This window comes from Aptenodytes patagonicus, chromosome 7 (genome assembly GCF_965638725.1).
Source record: "Aptenodytes patagonicus chromosome 7, bAptPat1.pri.cur, whole genome shotgun sequence".
Taxonomy (NCBI): domain Eukaryota; kingdom Metazoa; phylum Chordata; class Aves; order Sphenisciformes; family Spheniscidae; genus Aptenodytes; species Aptenodytes patagonicus.
This window is the reverse complement of record NC_134955.1, coordinates 62,177,288-62,201,265: the sequence shown is the minus strand read 5'-3', so window position 1 is coordinate 62,201,265 and position 23,978 is coordinate 62,177,288. Positions and strand designations below refer to the sequence as shown.

Genomic DNA, 23,978 nt, shown 5'->3' with positions numbered 1-23,978 from the left:
ACGGATTCTTCATGTTAAATGTTTGGAGATGTAATTATTTGAAAATTAACAAGATATTTCCTAACCCTTCCTCTCCCCAAGGAAAATGTACTTACGGGAGTACCAATGTGTTATCTGGAAATTCATGGAAGTTGTTCAGTTTTGTTTCCTGGGCATATGCCTCATCATGCAGCATCGGCATTGTTTTCAAGCTGGTTACTAATTTATTGGCCTCAGGAGCAAGTCCTTAAAAATAAAGAATAAAGGAAGTAAATAAAGGAGCAGGGATGGAAGGAAGCGAGTGGCACAGTAAGGAGGGAAGAAGTCAAGTTACACAGCTGTTTGCCCATCCTTCCACATTAAATTTAAACAGTCTATTGCCAGTTTAAGAACGTGAAAACAGAATATAACCAATAAATCTCCATGCAGTTATTCTTTTCTTGACTTGAAACAAAGAAATCCTTTATTTAAGAGAAATAATGTTACAAATTTCCTCCATATCAAATATTTGTGTTTTACCTATTTTTAATTTGTTGCTTGTGTGCAAATACGGATCAGCAGTAGGGGCAGGAAGCCAATTCTTGCAACTGTAGCAAAAAGCTACCATTCTCTTTTACACTTGCCATAGCTATTCTCTATCTAGTGGCAGATGACTTACAAAACACTGAGCATTATTTTGTACTATAAAGTTGCGATATTTTTACCCCACCTTCTTAGCCTACAGCAGTAGGCTACACCAAGGTACTAGTATGTCTATGCTGGAAAGCGGCATGTTATGTCTTACTGCCAATGGCAATAGCATTTCCATAGAGAAAAAAAAAAATAAAAGAGAAAGCTAAAACAAACCCCACAGTAGGTATTTAGCACTGACGGATATAGACAAACATATATATATACACACAAAGATAGAGAAACCTCAGCTTCCAAGAAGAGTCTTAAATGCTAAGTGCTCTAATCACTCTCTTGAATAGGTACTTTCCACCAGCAGGTTTAGGACTGAACATCTCAGTTGACAAGAGGTAGATAAGGTGCATAAGCTGCTGAATAGAAAAAGTCAAAAGCGTGGATGCACCTTAAGCTCTGTTCACCCTCTCCCTGCCCGTGATGTTGTCTTTCTTTCTGTGACAGGGGCCCTAAAACGGTTGGGGATTAAACTAGCCTAAGTACATTTAGTGTGTGCTGGATCTACAGGTGTCCTGGTTGCAACCAGACATTTCAAAGGGAATCCACATACCATTCTCTGTTAGACAGAAAGGCACCTAAATTTTTGATGTTACAATCCTCAGCATCATTTGTGAATCTCAGTTCATTTGTGAAATCTAACTTGCAACTCACCTCCCAATACCCTGCTTCAGGAAGGACAGCGACAGTCCTGGTGTCCAGAGTCAGAAGCCACCCTGTTTTTCTTAAGTCTGACTTTTTGAGACTTTCTTCATTCAAGGAACTTCCATCAGAGGTACTTTCTTCTGGACTTCAAGATTCTACTGCCGTTACTGTCCAGTTCAGTTTAATCTCAGTGAATGTGTTTTATACCACCTGTTCAGATGGTGAACAAACTCTCAAACCTCATTATTCTACTTCTGCTAGTTCTAGTTATTCCTAATTTAAGGCGAGGTAATTCTTTCCTACTTCCTAGTTCTTCTGTTTGCTTAAACATGATTCTCATCCAAGTTAGCATCTGTATTTTTTTTTGTTTCACCTTCAAACAGCAATGTTTATTTAGAATACTCCAAAATACAGACACTATTTTCAATAGTATTTCTATCTTTTTCTGTTTACTTTCTAAACTGATGGAAAAATCCTTAAGAACTCCCTAATCTCCCTCCTGGCTTGCCTTAAATGAAGTAGCGGGCCCCTTCATAGCCAACTTTCTCACAGGACGGCAACAGCATTTGAGTGGATTTGTTTGGATGCCTGCCGGCATACTTTGTTTTACAAAATATACTTAACACACTTTCAAGCTTTGGATGTTTCATTCATTCAGCTATAATCCCTGCTTTTCCTATTAAGGTTGTTCCTAGCTTAGTCACAAATGGCCACTTCTGCTGCGCTTGGGCATAGAGTCATTTTGGCTCTGAAATGCAGCCCAGTTTCAAGTGTTTTCTGATTATTATTCTGTTTGTCCTATGCTCATCTTGCTCTGAATATTGACAGTGGATTAGTCTGTTTACTTTTTGTATTTGCCCTAGGAGCTGGAGAGCTGATGTACGTTAATATTCTTAAATACCTTCTCTATAAATGGCAGTTCCTCATCTCTTCTCTTAATCACAAATCTGTCAGGATTTTTCTGTAATTGCTCACACTGAACTTAACCCTTTTTTTTTTTTTTTAAGACATTCTGCAGATGTATCCAAGATGACCCACTTGCAACCTATGCAGTCCCCTAAATGCATCCATGTTTAGCAGTGTTTTCTGCTTTACAGCTTCAAGAAGCAAACATGGGGGAACTCAAGTGCAACTGTTTTAAGAACACTTCTACTTTATTATGCATGGAAAACATCTTTTGTGAGCCAAGCTTGTTAACCCAGTATTTGAAGCAACTTCACCCCTGCAGAGAATAGAACAGAATAGAATAGAATAGAATCATTGAGGTTGGAAAAGACCTCTAAGATCATCGAGTCCAACCGTCAACCCAACACCACCATGCCCACTAAACCATGTCCCTAAGAAGAGGCAGGCTGTGCAACTTGTCCAAATAGCTCTCATCAACTTCTGTCCTTTCCCTCTTTAGCTGGCCAACCCCAGCATCACAAAGCAGATGGGCAAAGGCAGAACAGCAAAACGAGTAACTGGCCAAGGAGAACAAGCATGGTTCTGTCTCATCTACAGTCGAGGACTCTGCTTTTCACTCCGGTGCTACAGATAACACAATTATAGCTACTAGCTAATCAAGATATCCTATAACCTGTGCTGCAGCAGAGAACAGGGAGCTGAAAAAGTCTGATGCAGCTGTGTCAGTGGGGCTCTGCACCCAAGAAACCACAGGCGTTGGGGAGCAGGAGCATACTGTACGTCAGCATGCTGAAGTCATCACCCCCGATCCCAACAAACTCTCCATGCTGAGGAATACAAAGGACTTCGCTAAACCACTTTTTACCTATAGGAATATCAATATAAATAGCACATACATCTGCGGTGCCGGATCCCAAAAGTAACGACTACATTTTGCAAAGGCGGAGAAGCAGAAAGTGTTCTCCAAAATACTCATTTCTGCAGCTGTAGTACTTGGAGCTTTCAGAAGTGAGGTGCATAGGTTTCAAACAAAAAAAGGTTTGGACTGCAGCAGCCAGTCCTTTGGCAGTCTAGTATGTCTAGAAAAGACAGATAAACTAAGCTACCCAGGCAGACTCTATTCCAAGATAAGTAATCTTTCTAAGGGGATTTAGCTTAGTTCTACTCGTATTTGTTGGGTGGTTTTTTTCTTAATATTTCAGGTAAAAGCTAGGAAAGAGATCCAGCCCACAAGCCTGAGGAAAAGATCTTCCTGAAGGCACCAGCCAGGAGGAACATGAGCACAAACTTGATGCAAAGATTACTATCACAGGGACCTCACTAAGGAGTGCAGTAAGATTTTCTTTCTGAAATGAGCTACTGATAAGCCAAAAGAGGCTGTTGTAGGAGGAAGTAAGTAGGAGGAAGTAGAAGGAAGAAATTTTAAAAATGCACTGAAATGGCTTATTTGACAGCAAAAACATGAATAATGGGAGAGTCTGCAACTAAGTCTGGTTGCCACCCAACTCACACAAACAGAAACAGACTATCCATCCTCTGAAAATGACTCCTGCACAGGTAACCTGTAGGTGTGCAGAAAGTCCAACAGGTCCAAGACATGCTGGGGTTGCCACACGTGCACAGGTCAACTGCAGAACTGCTGCAGGAGGTTTACAATCAGACATCGTGATGATAAATAATCGCTCCATACACACACAACGAGCCCAAGGAACGTGACTGTATCAGTCTTGTACATGGGGGCAGTTCTGCACAGGAACATACTCCTTGCAGAACACATTAGGCCTATCAAAACTGTCTGATTTTTAAAATGAAACTATCTTCGCCCAGCAACTGGAAAGGCCGTAGAAAAGCTTGTAAGCCTAGACTGAAATTAGAAAACTAGCTTGATCCCTTCAATTTGAGCAGTTGCTGCTATGAAAGGTTTTGTGCAGCTCAAGGAAGCTACTTCTGTTCACCTTGCTTGAAATAAAACACTTGTAGTTCTAGGTATGGTTGTAAACAGGCACTTTCCATCCATCAATTACTAAAAGAAATGAGCATCTATTGTTTTCTCCCTTTGAAGTATGCTGCCTTTCCCATGCCCTTTCACCACCTTCTGTCTGAACACTAAAGACTGCCAAATATTCTGAAAGAGGTACTCTGGCTGCTCTGCTGCTAGGTCTGTGTATGAAAAGCAGGTTGAAACTCTCACCAGGATGTAGCAAGTCAGCATCATTGGATCATAACTGTTAGACTGTTTGCACATGCTTTAATGATTGACACTTGAAGCAAAAGGAAAATAAAAGAGGCACACAAGATGAGAAGAGGTTATAGAGTTCACTTATAAAAGAACGAGACATGATTTTAATTTATTTGCTTAAAAAAAAGGTGGTTGGGAAGCTGAGACAATAGAAGCAGGAAATTTAGTATAAACAATGCAGACAGAGAGAGGAAAGTCACCACATCATATGAAATACAGATTTTTTTTTTTTTTTTTTTTTTTACAACTTTGATAGATTAAACACAAAGATGACAGCCATAAAAAACAAAGCAGAACAACCCCTTAAAGCATCTTCCCTACCATAAGAAGGATCAGCCAGCCACCACCTTCCGAGAAGGAGGGATAGGTAGTAGGGAAAAAAAAAAAAAAATCTAGTCCAGGAAGCTCTGAGGTGAAGCCCCAAGTGTTTTAATCCTACAAATGAGTAGCTGAGATGGTATTTCAGGCACGGCCTCAAAACTCTGTAGTAGGGAACACAAGTACCCACACTTCTAAACCTAGACAGACTAGGCTCTGGAAGCACTGGGATGCTCCACTGCCTCCCAAGTGAAAGAGGAAGGAAACTGAATAGATGTTCATCAAGATTGGACTGCTTTCCTCTCTCAGCTGTGCCCCCCCTTACCCTTTATACCAGTTCTGGTAAACGCACAGCCCTGCAGGAAGTCAGACCTGGCTGAAATCTGTTCTTTTCCCCCCCAGACACGTTAGTTGGCTGATGCTTCTGGCATCCCTTGGGATCTGTGCCTACTGAGTGAGGGTCTAGTGATGCTTAGGTGCCACTCCAACCAGCTTCTGGATTAGGGGTCTGGGGGGGTGTTAGGTGAGTTTAGGCACTTACCTGTTGACATTTAGGGGCACCTGAAAATGCACAGCACATACCTGTAGGTACCCAAGAAACCTCCAGGTAAAATGTAGGCAGTATACTGAGACATCTCAGAGTTCAATTTTGGATTTAAACATTTCTCAGCTGGTGGGAGGGAGTTTGGCATGTCTAGCCTTTTCATCAACACAAGTCTCCCGTCGTAAGGTAAAGCAGAACTCTTCAATGATTTCTTGAAGGAAGTCAAGAGCTGGTAGGAGAGCAGGAGAAGCCTGCCCAGAGGCAGGGGAGCACAGACGCTGCATCTGATCTCGCTCATTATGACACCTGGCAGGATGTACGCTGCCACACTTGCATCAGCTGCATCTGTCAGGTCACCGCTCGAAAATCCTTGATGTGGCCACCACCTCCAACAGCCCATGCTCTTCCCAGTGGGAATGTGAGGCACATGCTCTCCATGTAGCCTGGGACGGTGGCTCTTTTGGGGCCAAAAAAGACTGCATGACCGGTACAATTAAGCTGGTTTCATTTTCAGTGCATGAAGGAAGGGAGAAAGAACTCATACTTCAGGAAACACATTGTCCTCTGCCAAAACCTGCTCTAACTAGCTGTAAGGCTCACCTGTCAGAAGGATGCCTATCAGCTAAGCTACTGCAATAACCAGCTGGTAGGAAGAGAGGATTAGAGGAAGGCACACACCCTTCTGGCATTGCTCATACCAGTTAGCAGAAACCCGGGGATGCTGAACCATAAACCGTGCCAGGGAGAGCGGTCACAAAGCAAGGCTGTTAGTTAAGGAAGCCTCAGCCTCCACTCGCCAAGCAGCGCATCCCCCAGCCCAGCGCCCTGCCAGCACCTCACGCCAGGCCGGTCTCGCAGCGTACCCTGAGGGGGAGCCCGCCTCCGCCGCCCCGCTCCCGCCTCCGCCCGGGGCCCCCTCACCCTTGACGTCCTGCACCATGCCGATGGTGCCGCCCGTGTTGATAACCAGCACCCGCGCCTCGGCCTTCGAGCCGCCGGCGGAGGCCGGGGGGCAGCTGGGACGCGCCTGGAAACGAGTGCCGGCCAGGGCTCTGCCCAGAGAGCGCGCCCCCGCAGGGTGCTGCGCTGCCGCTTCCATCCCGCTCCTGAGGAACCGCTACCTCCCGCCCCGCCGGCGAAAGGGGAGTTATAGGGCGGCTGCGGGGCCGCCCCTTCCCGCCCCGCCGGCCGGGCAGGCAGCGGGGTGGGGCCTGCCCGGGCCGCGGCGCTGCCCCCAGAGGCGGGGAGAGCCGCCGTGCCCGCCCTCCGGAGCGGGCCGCGAGGAGGCGGCGGCTGGAGCTCGAGGGCCGCGGGCGGCCGTGAGGCGCAGCCGCGGGGCGGCGGGGCCCCTCGCCGCGGGGGGAGGTGAGGGAGAGGGGTCGGGCCGGGCTGGGCCGGGGCGAGACCTGGCACCGCCGCCAGCGTGCGGCACCACCCCTTGTACTTTGCGCCGCTGCGGCCGTGGGGCAGCGCCAGCCACCGGGGGGAAACGTCAAGGTTCTTCATGCTTGAAGAGGAAGCAAAGAGCAGCGGCGCGTTTTAGGCCCGGAGAGGAGAAGGGGGTAAACAGGGCTCGGGGTCACCCCCGGCGAGGAGAGCTGTGTCGTCCCCTCTTTTCTCCAGAAAGCTTTTGGGGAAGAAGGTGGGAAATTCCTCTGCTTACTTTTGAGTCTGAGGTGACTCATTCGTAGAATTTCAGCTTCCTAATCTGGACCCTTGGTTTTCATCCAAGTTTTCTTGCAAGAGAGGAAAGAGCTTCCACCTCCAGGCTGTGCATCGAGCCCTGGGCCAAATGGGGACAGTCTGGTACAACACTGCCTGCTAACAGCTGTAATACACAAAACAAGGGTTGTGCTGGAAGGGTCTCCTTGGGCAAAGATGTGGACTAAGTAACAGTCAGCAGCCTGCAAAACCACAACCTGTCCAGACTGATCTCTTAGTTAAACTGAGCATCCATATGCAGTCCTCTCATGTAGACTGTATGGTAGTATTAGCCGACAAACTCCTTTATTTGAGCTGTTCTGTCCCTTTGAGGACATTCACCCTCAAGGACTGGTATGATTTCCTGGAAACCTGTGACCACAAAATGATTCTTGGTACAACCAGATGCAACATGCAGTTGCAAAAGACAACTTCTGTTTCTCAATGGTCTTGCCAAAAGTGCTCAGGGAAAAACAAGTTAATGGTCAACACGGATGCCCAGTTGTGCATATGACAATGTTATCTCTATCCATGTAGCTGGGACCTCTGAAAAAGAAATGAGAATAAAGAGGAGGGGGAAGCTTACTACTTCAACCTCAGAAGCTCTGAATGTGTCTGTTTTATCCTGATGATCATCGCGTTGGCCGTATCTGCAAAAAGCTGGTTATCGCCAGGAGCTGAATACCACGATCCTGAAATGGACTTTTTCCATGCAGTAGGGATACTTTAGAGTCTTTGCTGATGCAGAGAAGAACATAGAGGAAACAGGTTTAGGAAACACTGACGAGGTATACACATCTACCTCACTTCAGTGCTCCATGAGAAACAGCAGCAGTATTACTGCCCATAGCCCTGGTGATGGTAATGCCGTAGTAGAATTGCTAGTGTCATCAAAATAGATGGAGTAATGCTCAAATTTATATGGCTGTGGAAAAGAGTCATGCCTTCTGGTCTTACAATACCAGCAGTTCCTCCAGTCCTTAGTACGTACAAAGCCGAACTGGTGAGAAAAGAGCTGTTATTTGTAATAAATATCGTAACAGAGAGAGTGGTGAATTACCAGTTTAGGGCGCAGAAGACTCGTCTCCATCTTTTTCTAGATTGTAGACTTAACTGAGCTCCAGTTTATATTTCACCTGTTTGTTACCAACGATGGACTAGGCGTTTCTCAAATTTTCCTCCATCTTCCTCTAACAGTCTTCCTAAGCTTTCAGACATACAAGGCCTTCTTCAACTCCAATGCTTCAAAATAGAAGCATTAAGCTTTAAAACTAAATACAAATTTAGGGTTTATTGTCTAGGTAAAAATAGTTGATACATCTGGGTTAGAGGGCAATTTTGCAGGTAAAGGAAGTGGGGAGGTGTGATGAAAAAGGTGATGTTATAGGTATTTTACAGAACAAGTTAGAGATGTGTACCTTACAGGCTCTGGAATTCCAAGAGGTTAATTGTGGGAAGGGGAGCAGATTAAGCTCTGGCATAAAACAAAATTATCTGTAGTAAGCCCTGTATTGGTGTCTAGCTCAGATACTGGTTTTACTTCCAAGAGTCAGGTTTGGAAGGTATATGGTAGTTTCTTTTGAGGATCAGGTGTGAGATCAAGTATAAGGAGGCTGAAGTTGGTTTCAAGGAAATCTGGTAAGTCTTGAGGTCTGTTGTCATGAGATTTGTTATTACAAGCCAACTATAAAGCAAAACTAGCAAAGTAACTGGCGAAAAACCAATGAGCCAGTTACTGAGGACAGTAACTGCTGAGAAGGACCGTCTGCATGAGCTGAGAACGAGCTGCCGGGCAAGTACCTTGAGGCAAAACATGTAGTGTAAGTGCCTGAGTTACTTAGTAAGCCAAAGGAAGAACATGCTTCCTGTATGAAAGTGGTGGGGATTTTTGGCTCCAAGTCATATGAACTTAATTTGTACCCTGTGCTGCAACTTTTATACAAAATTTAACTCAATTTCAAGGTAAAAATATGTATTATAGGATGGTCCAAGCAATTTCTTCTGCTTCCAATTTCTATGACCTACTATTCCAACAGAAATAAATTTTATGCACTCCCTCCAATGTAGGCTGTAATATGAAGGCCTGATTGTGAAACACATCCTTGCATCGAGATATACCACAGAACTGCTTGATTGAAAGTAGGAAATATTTTGTAATACCCATTGGCTTTCCTTAGTTGCAAGAAGACCAAGAACTAAAGATAGCAGCGATTGTAGCCAACAACAGTATCAGACTCATAGTATCATATATCTAATAAGGCTTGACTAATGTTTGATTAATGCTTAATTTTTAGTTAGTAACAGATGGATTACTTTGTAGCTGCAGCATAAATCAATGCTTGTTTATTTGGGACTCGCCTGCTGTCTCAGAAAAATCCCCATCATGGCAGTCCCTGCTTCCCCAGTAATAACAGCTGCACCTTTTCCTTGAGGATCCTAAACGCTGCTATCTCAGACACTGCAGCCAAGGCTGCCCTTGACTGTCATTCCCTGACCAGCTTCCTCTTGTTTGTGAGTAGCAGATCCAGGAGAGAACCTCCTGTATTCAGCCTGTCTAGCACCTTTGTCAAAAAAATTGTCCTTGATGTCCATAAAATCTCCTGGATTGCTTGTCCCTCCTCCACATTGCCCTCTCAGATGTTGGGGTTGTAGAGTCCCCCATGAGAACCAGGACCTGCAATCAAGAGACAGCTTCTCCCTAGTTGAAGGGGGCTTCACCCACCTCCTGTCCTTGATGAGGTGGCCTAGCGTAGGCACCGATCATGACATTGCCATTGCAGCCCTCACTGTGATCCTGACTAGAAAGCTCTCAAAAAGCCTGTAAACCTTAATCCATAGCACTCTGTGCATCCCTTTACATAGAGCGCAAACCCAGCCCTCATCTTCGTTGTCTTTGTGAAAAAGCCTGTGTCTATGCATTGGAATACTTCCTTCACATGAACTCTCTCGTCATGTCTCTAGTTCCCATATCATCACAACTCTTCAACTGCACAGACATCCAGTTTGTCCTGTTGGATTCCCAAGCTGCCTGCGTTAGTATACAGGCACTTGAGGGAGGCCCTTAGTTGTCCTACTTCCTTGGGTGGGAGAGAACCTCTCCTGTTGCTCTATTTGGTGTATGCTTCCACCCACTGATGGACCTAACTAAGGTCTCCCTCAATCATTTTGCAAGCCCATTGACAAAGATGATGATGCCTCTCTGCTACGTGGAACCCATCTCTGGCAGTCCTTGTTCCCCAAAGACAGCTTCCTAGCTGTAGAAGCCTGAGTCCTGCCAACACCATCTGCCAACACAGCTGGGTGTTAATCTGCAGAACATGTTTGCCCCACCCCAGGTCTTTCTCTTTGCCCAGGAGGAACAAGGAAAATGTCACCTGGGCTCCCATCACTGTTGCTGCTCATAAGAAACAGAAAGCAATTTGAGATGATTGTTTTACTAAGACAAAAAAAAAAAAAAAAGGCTTAACACAATGCACAGCATACAATATGCCTGTAAGTGTAAACTGGGGGCTCAGTTCCTGGTTTACGATCATACTGAAATTGAATTTTTGGAAGTGATAAATCAGTGAAGATTAACACAGTTGCAAATAGATGGCTTTATGACACTACATTTGCAATTAATTTCAGTAAACAGAGCTCTTCAGAAACCAGTTCACATGAAACATGTATTTCCCAGATGTTTTATGTATTTAAATGAGTACTTTCCACCAATACATTCCAAGTCATGTCTCTCATAGACCTCTCAATGGGCTTCAGCATGAACAATTTACAAGACCGTAATTAAGAGTATTATCAGGATATCTGAAATTTACCTTGTGCTCAAGTGACAGGAAGCGGGAGTAGTGCTAGCATAAGGTAATTGCCTTTTTCACTGGATAGGAATCCACAGAATTCCTAATAATTCAGAAAAAGGGTCTTACAAAAGGGGTCAACAGCATCTATCTCATGAAAAGGACTAGTCATTTATCTGGACTGGTTTAGCTGATACAAGTACCTGGTAGTCTTAGTCACTGTTGGTTCTCCCCCTCTCCCTCTTTTTCTTCATTTTACAGCTGAACTTTCCCCTCAGCTCTCTCTTCCTAGTTATTCACGTTTTGTCCCTTAAGTCATGGTTCCCTTGGGAGCAGTGCCTGATTAAGCAGGTTTTGGATCTCCCACTTTACCCCAGTCTCTTCATTCACATCCCACATCACTTCATGTGCAGCTGTCCAGATGGCTGAACACTGAACGGTAATCAAAATCAGTGAGGGTTAAAAAATAATCCTGGGGAAAACAGGTTGAAGGGCAGAGTCTTTTCAACCTCAGCTAGTTTTCTGATCCAGCTTAGTGAAAAGGCCCACTAATTGTTATATTGGACAATCAAAAGTGGCAAGAATAGCGATGGAAGCAAAAGGCTGAGTGGGAAGGTCTTAAATCAACTCCAGCGCCGAGCGAGATGCCCACAGAACTGTGGCCTGAATCCCAAATCCTGGGAGGAACCTGACTGGGGAAAAAGGAAGAAAAGAAAAGAAGGGGGAAGAAAGGTAATCCCAGTTACTTTTTTTTTTTTTTTTTGGAAGGCAGAAATACTTTTTTTCCTCCTCCCTAATACAGAATAACAGAATAAAGCTGTTTCCCCTCACCTTGATAGACATTTATCAAGACACAAAATCTGTCATTTTTCAATATTCACTCACTTGTGTCAGTGCAGAAAAGAAACTGCCCAGCTAGCAGTTTTCAGCCCCAGTTTTGTATAAACTGTAGGCTACTGAAACAGCAATGATGTCTGAAGGCAGAAACAAACTACGTAGTAACTCCAGCTGCTGCTGTTTAACTGTGTGTATCAACACATCCACTGCAAAACTTTCTAAATAAACAAACGTTTTGGTTCTGCTGCAGGAAACCATTTTTTTCAAAAGAATGAAAAGTGTGCAGCTAATTCTTATTATGTATCATAGTCACAAAGAAACACATTCCACTTCATTCATTTATTTCTAACACAGACCTAAAGCATTTTTAATTGTTGTATTTTTTCCCTTTGCAGTGCTACTCAGAGTCGAAACAAGCATGAAAATCACATGAAAAGAATCACTAGTTTCGAACTCCACAGAAAGATCATTTTAGGTTCTGTGGGACTCCTTCAGAAAGAACTTAAGACTTTCTGGTAGACAATCGGATCTAAACCAAAAGGAACCATAAAACTGCCGATAGTAAGCTGTATATGTCATGTAGTATTTTCTTTCACATCTCTGATCAAAGAGACCCAATTCAAAAAATTTAAAGCTCTGACTTAGAAGTGGAGAAGACACCATGTCATCATTTCAACAGAGCTGAATTTCACTTTGACTAGGATTACTGGAGTTGGTTAGAATTTCAAAACTTTGTTTTATAAAATAATCAGTTTTTGAAAACGTTTCTGGCAAACAAAATGGTGAAGTTGTTTTCCATTTTTTTAACACATTTTCATCTGATAAATGAGTGCCTATAATGAGGGAAATTGGATTTTAAAAATGAGAAGTGCTAATGCCTCCAGTAGTTAAATGCCGGTCAAGGACTGGGGTAGCTTAGAGGACCAAAAGGTCTCAGGATGTGCTTCTGGATTTATTGCATGTGAATTTGTGTGAGCCTGTCCATAACGAACGAGGGAACGCTGGTCCCATGTCCGTGATGTGTGTTTAAGACTGACTGTCAGTACGTTCCCTGATTTGTGGTATACGGTTCACGCTATGCTATCATAATGACCTTTTCCAGTCTTAAAATTCTGATTTATTTAACTAATATTTATGAAGGTGATGGACTCTTCATAAATGCTGAATGATCTTAGGCCTGCTTTAAAGAATTCATCGTGTAGCCGTCTGTAACATTGAAAAGGGTAATTGGCGACAGAAGCAAGCCGGAAGAAGGCGTTTTCTCTTTTCCTCTGCATGCTGGTGGTAGGCTGCTTTTACTTTAAGCGAGATGATTCATGCATGCATAGCGAGATGGGAGGGAATCTCGTACACCTGGGAGGGGCTTTTGGGAGGTGGAATGGTTTTGATTGTGCAGTGGGCAGATGAAGGCGGAGGGTAATTCTTGAACGCAGAAGAGCGTTGAAGGCAGGGAAAACGATGAAAAATGAAGAAAACAGCAAGAATGTTTAACTTTCCTCCTGAGCTGGTGGTGGAAAAAGGTGAACGGCAGGGGAAGGCGAGGATTGGTCAGAGACCGACCACATAGCTAAGCTTCAGGGTTCTGCTTAGGGGTTTCTGTATCTAAGGGCCACCCGTAAAGCATTTTGGTAGAGGTTGATAGGGGAGCTGGGGAACAGAAAAGAATCTGCTGTGCATCTCGGGATGGAGGGGCTGTGGCTCGTCAGATGGTGCCTGGAGTGCCCAGACTTCTTCCTAGCTCCAGCTTCCATTTTTACTTCTTTTCAAAGCGCCGCTGACCTAAAATCCTCTTTCTATTAACTATACCAGCTGTTTTATTCCAAGTACACAGAGGTTGCCAAAAGATTAGAGAAATGTTATCTCTGGTTCCTAAATTCATTCTTTATAGTGCTTGAGAGCGCTTGCTCTACAGTTATTTCAGTGTAATCATATTGTTACGGCAAATGCTTTTACACAGCGACAGAGAAAAGGGTGCAATTACTCAAAATAAGTAACAAACCTGGACATTTTAGTCACTCAGGTTTGCCATAGGGAATCAAGGGCAGGAGTAACGCTAGCCTTTCACATACGTGTAGTTGCGAAATTGAGCAATTTCAAATGTGTTCGGCCTTCCTTGTGGAGATTCAGCACCGATCACAAAGCAGGCAGGTTAGGATTTTCACATTTCCTTCCCCAAAAAGTGTGTTTGTAGGGATGTGGGTAGTTTGAACGAACCCTACAGATCTCCTGCCGAGACTGTGGATGCTTGCAAAACGGCAGTCTGCATTCTGCGGCGAGGGTGAGTGTAGCAATTAAGATGATTGTGGATGTCAATTTAAAGTGATTTGTTTCCAAAGAAAACAGCGCTGTCCATTTTTAACTGTACGTGATTTTCAGAGGCCCAGGTGAGTGCATATGTTTGCTTTAGAAACGCTGATCTTCTCTAGCGCAGTCGTGCTGTTGTAGGCATCTGAGCTACCCATTTCTGAAGCTTGCTCGTGGATTTTGCGTGAGCTTTTTTTACAGTGCGGACGTAGAGAGTTGACAGTTAACAGGAAGAAGAAGGCAGGAGGTGGAATCTGAATAACGAAGGGATGGAGATTTTATCCTAGGGTGACTTTATCGAGCACAACAAGTGCAGTCACAACAGGCTCTGCCTTGCTTTAACCCGTGGTCAGATGTCTCAGGTTTATTTACGCTAACCACCTTGCTTTGGCGTAACTCTGATGTGCCCAGAATGAGAACTGAGCGAGACAAAGGACTGTTGAAACACTCGCACAGATGATGGTCCGAGTGAAAAGAATTGCCTTGGAGAAACTACAGAAATGCTGCAGCTTGCTAACCGAAGGTGAGACTTTTCTCTAAAACTGAGGTTTGTCGTGAGTTTATATAATCTTGGGAAAGAAAAACACTGTTGTGTGCAATCAATAGTGAGATTTTGAGGGCCTCCCCCCGCCCCCCCCAACTTTATTTTTTTGAGTAAGAAGTAGCTAGCCTTTGCTTAAATGCAGATGGGGAAAGGGGAGCCTCTCTGGATAAATTTAGAGCTGTAGCTCTGGAGATACCTGGGTTGGCCCTTGAAACTGCTGAACTATTTAAGTTTTAGACAAGACAGCCTATTCTTAGGGCTCCGTTCCCCTGTGTATATTTCAGACAGAAACAGCATGCCACGATGAGGATTGCGTACATCTGCCACGCTCCTTAAAACAGATTAAGTTGAGGTGCCAGTCTACATACAAATGTCAGAACAAGGCCATGTGAATTAGGATAAATGATAGAATCACAGTTTACACCGGGATACGAGTGTTGGCCTAGACTGTGACAGGACTGACATTGGTTTTTGAAACTAATTAGCACGTTTTCAAGGGGCATAGTAACAGGGGGCTTTTTGTCTACCTTAGCCTGTAGAAAGGGATGGAACTGAACAGAAAAACAAAGAAAAAACCCCACCGTCAACGTATAGTTTGATTTGGAGTTTCCTTTCTGTAAAAGAAGCTGGAGAAAAGCAGACGAAACTCCAAAGAGGCTAATAAATGAAAGAAACCTGAGGCAAAGAGGCTATATCTGAGGAAGGAGAAAGGTATGTATTAATCCTCCAAAGGAGCGTTGAGGGAAGAGGCAGCCTCTGAGCTTGTCCGGTGAACCTGTAGAAACATAGATTGCTGTTTTCTTAGGCACCGAGTGCAGCCGCATGGGTAGGTGTTTCTCTCATCTCCGTCCGATGCTCCTGTATCTTAGCTTTCACTCGAGCTCCAGAAATGTCTAGTCTGGGAGATGCTATGACTTAAATCCCTTGGGGAAGCAGAGGGTGCGGTGGTCGCTCCCTCCGCTGAGGGAGCTCTTCCATCCTGTGGGACAGGGACAGGACCCTCCCGGAGGTCCCCCGTTCAAGGAAGGGGAGTCGCCCCCTTGGAGACTTCACATCCCCATGATGGGCAGATTGTGGCAGCCGTTTCTTGGCACGGGGATGAGCTCTTGGCTCGCTCTTGAGCCAATGCAAGGGCGAGAGGCAATGGGCACAAACTGAAACACGGGAGGTGCCGTCTGAACATCAGGAAACACTTTTTCACCGTGGGGGTGACCGAGCACTGGCACAGGTTGCCCAGGGAGGTTGTAGAGTCTCCATCCCTGGAGATAACTCAGAGATGCCCAGGAGGAACAAGGAAAATGTCACCTGGGCTCCCATCGCTGCCCCCAGAGGCGGGGAGAGCCGCCGTGCCCGCCCTCCGGAGCGGGCCGCGAGGAGGCGGCGGCTGGAGCTCGAGGGCCGCGGGCAGCCGTGAGGCGCAGCCGTGGGGCGGCGGGGCCCCTCGCCGCGGGGGGAGGTGAGGGAGAGGGGTCGGGCCGGGGCGAGACCTGGCACCGCCGCCAGCGTGCGGCACCACCCCTTGTACTTTGCGCCGCTGCGGCCGTGGGGCAGCGCCAGCCACCGGGGGGAAACGTCAAGGTTCTTCATGCTTGAAGAGGAAGCAAAGAGCAGCGGCGCGTTTTAGGCCCGGAGAGGAGAAGGGGGTAAACAGGGCTCGGGGTCACCCCCGGCGAGGAGAGCTGTGTCGTCCCCTCTTTTCTCCAGAAAGCTTTTGGGGAAGAAGGTGGGAAATTCCTCTGCTTACTTTTGAGTCTGAGGTGACTCATTCGTAGAATTTCAGCTTCCTAATCTGGACCCTTGGTTTTCATCCAAGTTTTCTTGCAAGAGAGGAAAGAGCTTCCACCTCCAGGCTGTGCATCGAGCCCTGGGCCAAATGGGGACAGTCTGGTACAATACTGCCTGCTAACAGCTGTAATACACAAAACAAGGGTTGTGCTGGAAGGGTCTCCTTGGGCAAAGATGTGGGCTGTCAGCAGCCTGCAAAACCACAACCTGTCCAGACTGATCTCTCTCTGAAATTTATTTCTGTTGGAATAGTAGGTCATAGAAATTGGAAGCAGAAGAAATTGCTTGGACCATCCTATAATACATATTTTTACCTTGAAATTGAGTTAAATTTTGTATAAAAGTTGCAGCACAGGGTACAAATTAAGTTCATATGACTTGGAACCAAAAATCCCCACCACTTTCATACAGGAAGCATGTTCTTCCTTTGGCTTACTAAGTAACTCAGGCACTTACACTACATGTTTTGCCTCAAGGTACTTGCCCGGCAGCTCGTTCTCAGCTCATGCAGACGGTCCTTCTCAGCAGTTACTGTCCTCAGTAACTGGCTCATTGGTTTTTCGCCAGTTACTTTGCTAGTTTTGCTTTATAGTTGGCTTGTAATAACAAATCTCATGACAACAGACCTCAAGACTTACCAGATTTCCTTGAAACCAACTTCAGCCTCCTTATACTTGATCTCACACCTGATCCTCAAAAGAAACTACCATATACCTTCCAAACCTGACTCTTGGAAGTAAAACCAGTATCTGAGCTAGACACCAATACAGGGCTTACTACAGATAATTTTGTTTTATGCCAGAGCTTAATCTGCTCCCCTTCCCACAATTAACCTCTTGGAATTCCAGAGCCTGTAAGGTACACGTCTCTAACTTGTTCTGTAAAATACCTATAACATCACCTTTTTCATCACACCTCCCCACTTCCTTTACCTGCAAAATTGCCCTCTAACCCAGATGTATCAACTATTTTTACCTAGACAATAAACCCTAAATTTGTATTTAGTTTTAAAGCTTAATGCTTCTATTTTGAAGCATTGGAGTTGAAGAAGGCCTTGTATGTCTGAAAGCTTAGGAAGACTGTTAGAGGAAGATGGAGGAAAATTTGAGAAACGCCTAGTCCATCGTTGGTAACAAACAGGTGAAATATAAACTGGAGCTCAGTTAAGTCTACAATCTAGAAAAAGATGGAGACGAGTCTTCTGCGCCCTAAACTGGTAATTCACCACTCTCTCTGTTACGATATTTATTACAAATAACAGCTCTTTTCTCACCAGTTCGGCTTTGTACGTACTAAGGACTGGAGGAACTGCTGGTATTGTAAGACCAGAAGGCATGACTCTTTTCCACAGCCATATAAATTTGAGCATTACTCCATCTATTTTGATGACACTAGCAATTCTACTACGGCATTACCATCACCAGGGCTATGGGCAGTAATACTGCTGCTGTTTCTCATGGAGCACTGAAGTGAGGTAGATGTGTATACCTCGTCAGTGTTTCCTAAACCTGTTTCCTCTATGTTCTTCTCTGCATCAGCAAAGACTCTAAAGTATCCCTACTGCATGGAAAAAGTCCATTTCAGGATCGTGGTATTCAGCTCCTGGCGATAACCAGCTTTTTGCAGATACGGCCAACGCGATGATCATCAGGATAAAACAGACACATTCAGAGCTTCTGAGGTTGAAGTAGTAAGCTTCCCCCTCCTCTTTATTCTCATTTCTTTTTCAGAGGTCCCAGCTACATGGATAGAGATAACATTGTCATATGCACAACTGGGCATCCGTGTTGACCATTAACTTGTTTTTCCCTGAGCACTTTTGGCAAGACCATTGAGAAACAGAAGTTGTCTTTTGCAACTGCATGTTGCATCTGGTTGTACCAAGAATCATTTTGTGGTCACAGGTTTCCAGGAAATCATACCAGTCCTTGAGGGTGAATGTCCTCAAAGGGACAGAACAGCTCAAATAAAGGAGTTTGTCGGCTAATACTACCATACAGTCTACATGAGAGGACTGCATATGGATGCTCAGTTTAACTAAGAGATCAGTCTGGACAGGTTGTGGTTTTGCAGGCTGCTGACTGTTACTTAGTCCACATCTTTGCCCAAGGAGACCTTTCCAGCACAACCCTTGTTTTGTGTATTACAGCTGTTAGCAGGCAGTGTTGTACCAGACTGTCCCCATTTGGCCCAGGGCTCGATGCACAGCCTGGAGGTGGAAGCTCTTTCCTCTCTTGCAAGAAAACTTGGATGAAAACCAAGGGTCCAGATTAGGAAGCTGAAATTCTACGAATGAGTCACCTCAGACTCAAAAGTAGAGCAGAGGAATTTCCCACCTTCTTCCCCAAAAGCTTTCTGGAGAAAAGAGGGGACGACACAGCTCTCCTCGCCGGGGGTGACCCCGAGCCCTGTTTACCCCCTTCTCCTCTCCGGGCCTAAAACGCGCCGCTGCTCTTTGCTTCCTCTTCAAGCATGAAGAACCTTGACGTTTCCCCCCGGTGGCTGGCGCTGCCCCACGGCCGCAGCGGCGCAAAGTACAAGGGGTGGTGCCGCACGCTGGCGGCGGTGCCAGGTCTCGCCCCGGCCCAGCCCGGCCCGACCCCTCTCCCTCACCTCCCCCCGCGGCGAGGGGCCCCGCCGCCCCGCGGCTGCGCCTCACGGCCGCCCGCGGCCCTCGAGCTCCAGCCGCTGCCTCCTCGCGGCCCGCTCTGGAGGGCGGGCACGGCGGCTCTCCCCGCCTCTGGGGGCAGCGATGGGAGCCCAGGTGACATTTCCCTTGTTCCTCCTGGGCATCTCTGAGTTATCTCCAGGGATGGAGACTCTACAACCTCCCTGGGCAACCTGTGCCAGTGCTCGGTCACCCCCACGGTGAAAAAGTGTTTCCTGATGTTCAGACGGCACCTCCCGTGTTTCAGTTTGTGCCCATTGCCTCTCGCCCTTGCATTGGGCATCACTGAAAAGAGCCAGGCTCCATCTTCTGCATATACTTGATGGGGTAGTGATGCTGAATGCAATCAGCTGGCTTGGGCTGACCCAACACTGTGTTCATAGTAGCTTAAAGAACTGAAGAGATTATGAACATATTTTCTTGTCATTGAGGGATTGTAATGTTATCATTGTCTCTTGGGGCAAGAATGACAGACTTCAAAACTAAGGCTAAAATTGTTCCAGCCCAAAAAATTCCGTATCACTGTCTGTTGTGACACCCTTGCAAAGAGAAATTGATAAACTCTCTCAGATACAGCAAATTTATCATTCCACTTTAGGCTTCTCAAATTTCCTCAAGAGTCAAAGGATTCCTATAATGCATCTCTTGAACTGTAGTTCCGAAAGGTATTGCATTTCACAAGCTCTATCATTTTTTAACACTATCCTTTATTATTATTTAATGATCTGAAGACTAAATGAATAGCCTGGCAGGCAAAAGTCTTCCGTGAACCTCATTTCTTTGTTATAATCCAGATGTAACCAGTATAAGTAGTAATCTAGGAAAAACGCAAGATTTCAGTGTAAAGCAAAAGAATATCTGGGCTATTTCCTAAATCTATTATCAGCTCAAATTATTCATAATTAATTGAAGTTCTTTTCAGGTACTAATTTACAGAATAAATGAGAAGTCATTGATTATGTAGCAACTAGAGGGTTTTTTAGGATGTATTTGTCCATAATCACATCCAGCTACTGAGGCGCATACACCTTATGTTCTAGTTGGAATCCTTTTGGCCAGGAGTACCTGTATTTGCGTGGTACGCCTGCATCCTGGAAGTCCTACACTTCCTACAGAAGACCTGAGGGCAGAAAACACCAGCTGTGCCTGCGCCTGCTTTCAACTGCAGAATCCTATATAAGCAGAGTTATGAGGCAGTACAAGAAGAGAGTAAGACAAGAAAGACAGACTACATATCCTGAACAACTCTCTCTGGTGTAGACTTCGTTAAATGACATCTCATTATATTAGTGATCATCCACAGTATGTAATTCTGCTATTGCTGATTCCAGAATGGTTCAGTCACAGATGGAATTATTAGTCTGACCTGTTACAGCATCTTTACAAGCGTATGTAAATAATATTCTCCACCCTTGTATCTGCCAAAAGGAAACACTTGGGAAAGGGTAAAAATAGGCATTCTTTCAGTATATTTTCTCAGGTTCTAGAATTCAGTGGGGTAGGGAATTTGAGTTCCTCAATTTTAACAGCTATTGAAGGATCTGCCTTCCCTGGAGTTCCGATTCCTTTTTGTACTTGTTTATATATTTGGTTTCTAGCACAGCCTGTGGCAGTAAATTCCAAAATTCATTACATGCAATGGCAAAAAAGTCCTTTTTGATTTAAACCTGCTACCTGGTTTCATTGTAGCTGTGGGGGAAATTATGAATAGTAGTGGCTGCAAGTTTTCAGACTTGAGAAGCACCTATCAATACAATTTGTCACTTTACCATTACTATTGGAGGCATTCGAGAGGGTTAACTGACCATTTATAGATTCAAATATTTCTATCTTGGACTCAGTGATGGAAGAAATACATAAATGTGGATGATCACTAATAAATTGTGGTAAGTGAAATCTCATTCTGCTAGATATTGGTGAGCACCTGGAGAGAAAAGGAATCTTGACAAGCAGCCATGGCCTTTTTCTTATGGAAGTAACCCCTGAAATGCACAAGGTTGACTGGCATCAGGTCTATAGCCATACAAAGACACTACTATTTTACAACACTTCTTTCTCCAGTGCTACATACTATTAACCTTGAAGAGAAATCCTGAAGCTGTTTGCCTTAAACCTGTTTAAGTGACTCTGCAATGCTGTTGAAACCTAAATCAAACAGTAAAATACAACTGCTGCTTTTGAAATATTAGTACTACATTTTCATCTGGCAATAAATAACATTTCCCAGCAGGACTAACTTGTAAGATGTTTCCTTCAAGGATAATCTATCACATATCACATCTGCAGGCTTCTTATGTACCCAGGACAAAATTGGGAGCTCGTAAGAGTTAATACACAGTTCTCATTTCTCAATTGACCAGTGGCAGGTTATGGGTTATTGGACTGTGGGGGAGTTAGCATTATCTACTCCTCTCATCGTAAGGACAAGAATAGAAACCTTTCAGTTTTATTAGGACATGAGCCATTACAGAGTACCTCTTCTTTACTGAAAGCATTACAACACGCAGTAGTCGTTCAAAGGGGAACAAACAGCACATCAGTAACCCCCAGCAGGTGGCACCACAGGCACATCAACAGACCAGGACACACAAGCCACAGAATTAAAAAAAAGAATTCGGAAAATATATTCTATTCCTCTCAGCTCTCAATTTCAGTGTTGCTTATGAGCAATCACGGTACGTTACATTATTTATATCATGCCTTTTGGTATTACCAAGTTACCTTTTCCTACAGAAATTCCCATCACTAATAGGCAAAGCAAAGATTTAACATTCTGCCTGTTTCATTTGCCCCCAAAGGTGTTTAACTACAACACTTAATTTGCATACAACACTCAGCTGAGAAATACTGTTGTCTAAGCCACTTGAGATGAATTTTTCTATTAAACCTATCTCACTATATAAAGTATGATGTTTTATAATTCACAAGGATTAGTAAAATGGGTCTAAGGAAGTATTGCTTATAATAAGCCACCGAAATTGCCTATTATACAGTTGCCCCTCTGTTTAAGTACAGCTTAAAATAATTCCTTAGTTTAAGCATCCCCTTATTTTCCCCAAATCTGCCACTTTATGGTTACCATTGATTCTGTCTGTTCTTCAGAGGACAACTAGATATTACATGATCTTCAAATCACTGAGTGAACAGTGAAAAGATTAATACTTTTCCATATACTGGTTTTGTATTCATGTATTTCATGAATGCAGTCACATACCATTAATAACTAAATTTAGCTTTTATTAAGCATGACCACACAACAGAAGAGACAAATACATTTTATTTCACTTCTGCATTTTATTCTGAAACCACTGACCTCATTTTTAGGACTTAAGATCTCACAGGCAAAAATAAGAGGAAAGGATGAAACAAAGGTACCATAAATCAGTAATTCAAAAGCATTCTTTTGCCATACAGGAAAAGAAATCATGTATTACATTTTGCTGTATGAAAAATTAATGAAAAAATCGTATCCAGTGTATGAAGTTATATTTTGGATCAGAACATAATCTAGATCACCAGTTTCCTTTGACCTCTATTTTTTGGTTAAGAAAAACCCCAAACACCTTTGCTGTACGGCTTTTTGAAAAACTAATGACAAAGAAAACAGGAAAATGCAACTTGCAGTTCAAGACAAGAAATCATGCCCCATGGCTTACGAGCTTTTAGACAGAAAGTGAACAACTAAACTTAGATTTGCTTTGTCTTCATGTACCTTGTGATAAACCTGCTCAGAAGTATTATTAAAATGAAAATTGCATCCTGCTTTAAGTCAGTTTGGTTTATGAATAAAACTCCTCTGCTCTAGGTCAGCAAACCGTAGCTTTTAAAAAAAACATTAACATATTCCAAACTGTATTTTAGTACACTTACACTAATCTTACGGAACAGTCTTGCAAAATAAACATCCAAGGGTTATATAGAAGACAAAAGTAATTTTTAGACTAGTTGTAATACCTCTTCCTCTGAAAGACTTCTAGAAATACTTAAACATTCAACACAACAAGCCTATGTAGCTGATAAAGACCATTTCCTCTTTCATGCTGCTTTTCAGACTGGTCAATGATATGCTGAGAATCCACCTAATCAAAAGAAGCAAGATGAAAGTCAGAAGGCATTCTTAATAATGTTTTCCTATATAACATAGTTAAGGAAAAGGGTTTTGAAGAGTTTTGACAGTTTCAAATCATACAGACATTTCAGTTCCATGCCACACATTTCAACATAAGAGCCAGTACTATAAAATGCTGTATCTCATAGTTTGCCTGAGTCAGACTACTATTCCACAATCAAGTTCCAAAGCATTACAGGTAGTATTTTATGTGATGATATAAGAAAGATGTCCTGAGATTCTTCAGACGTCAGATGCAGTGGGGAAAGTCCTAATCCAAGGCCTATACGTTAACTTCTTATAAAAAGCTAAACATCAATATAACTGAATAGGAGATTATCTATCAGGATAACTGAATTTGAAATATGAATATAGAAACACTTTAGCTTAAGGCAGTATATCAGGACACACTCTAACCCCTCAGTGAATGCCTACTAGAAATATGTGCCCTTGGTCCTCATTCACTGTTGTCAATTTTTTCAAGAAAAGACACCTAAACCCCTCATTTATGAGCCTCAGGGTGGGAGAGGCACAGGGAGGGTGTGTGTAGAAATCTTACTCCTGCACTCACTAATTCCTCACCCCCTTTTAATTAAGAAAATGCCCTCGTTCATCAGGAAATCTAGTTGCCTGCAGAGGCCCTTACAGAAAGAAAGATTTCTGACAGAGTAGGAAGCTAGACTTTTCAGCTTTACAAAACCCTCCCAGATATCGAGAAAACTGCCCTCTATCTGATCCCAGCACATTCATTCTAAAGCGAGCTACAATTCTGTGTGCTTAAAAGTGAAAAGCCTCCTGAAAGCACAGCAACCCAAAACAAAACTAAAATGCACAAGAAAAATGTATCAATCTTTTTCTTTTAGGCCACAGCTGCTTCATAGAAAGAAGAATACAAAATTTTAACTTCCAACAAATGTAAAGTTGCCTT

At 43.9% G+C, this 23,978-nt stretch overlaps 2 protein-coding genes across 2 annotated transcripts in view; both read right to left on the bottom strand.

The window, feature by feature from the left end:
* ASPG (asparaginase) overlaps window positions 1-6,441 on the bottom strand; it is a 51,273-nt gene extending 44,832 nt beyond the window's left edge. Inside the window, exons 1-2 of the mRNA XM_076345553.1 lie at window positions 6,234-6,441; window positions 96-225 (exon numbers count right to left, since the gene is read on the bottom strand). Coding sequence (XP_076201668.1) covers window positions 96-225; window positions 6,234-6,411 — 308 coding nt within the window. The 5' untranslated portion in view covers window positions 6,412-6,441. The remainder of the gene's footprint in view (window positions 1-95; window positions 226-6,233) is intronic.
* Window positions 6,442-22,189: 15,748 nt separating this feature from the next.
* Window positions 22,190-23,978, bottom strand: part of TDRD9 (tudor domain containing 9) — a 94,172-nt gene continuing 92,383 nt past the window's right edge. The window contains exon 36 of the mRNA XM_076345526.1: window positions 22,190-23,021. Within this exon, the coding sequence (XP_076201641.1) occupies window positions 22,926-23,021 (96 nt within the window). The 3' untranslated portion in view covers window positions 22,190-22,925. The remainder of the gene's footprint in view (window positions 23,022-23,978) is intronic.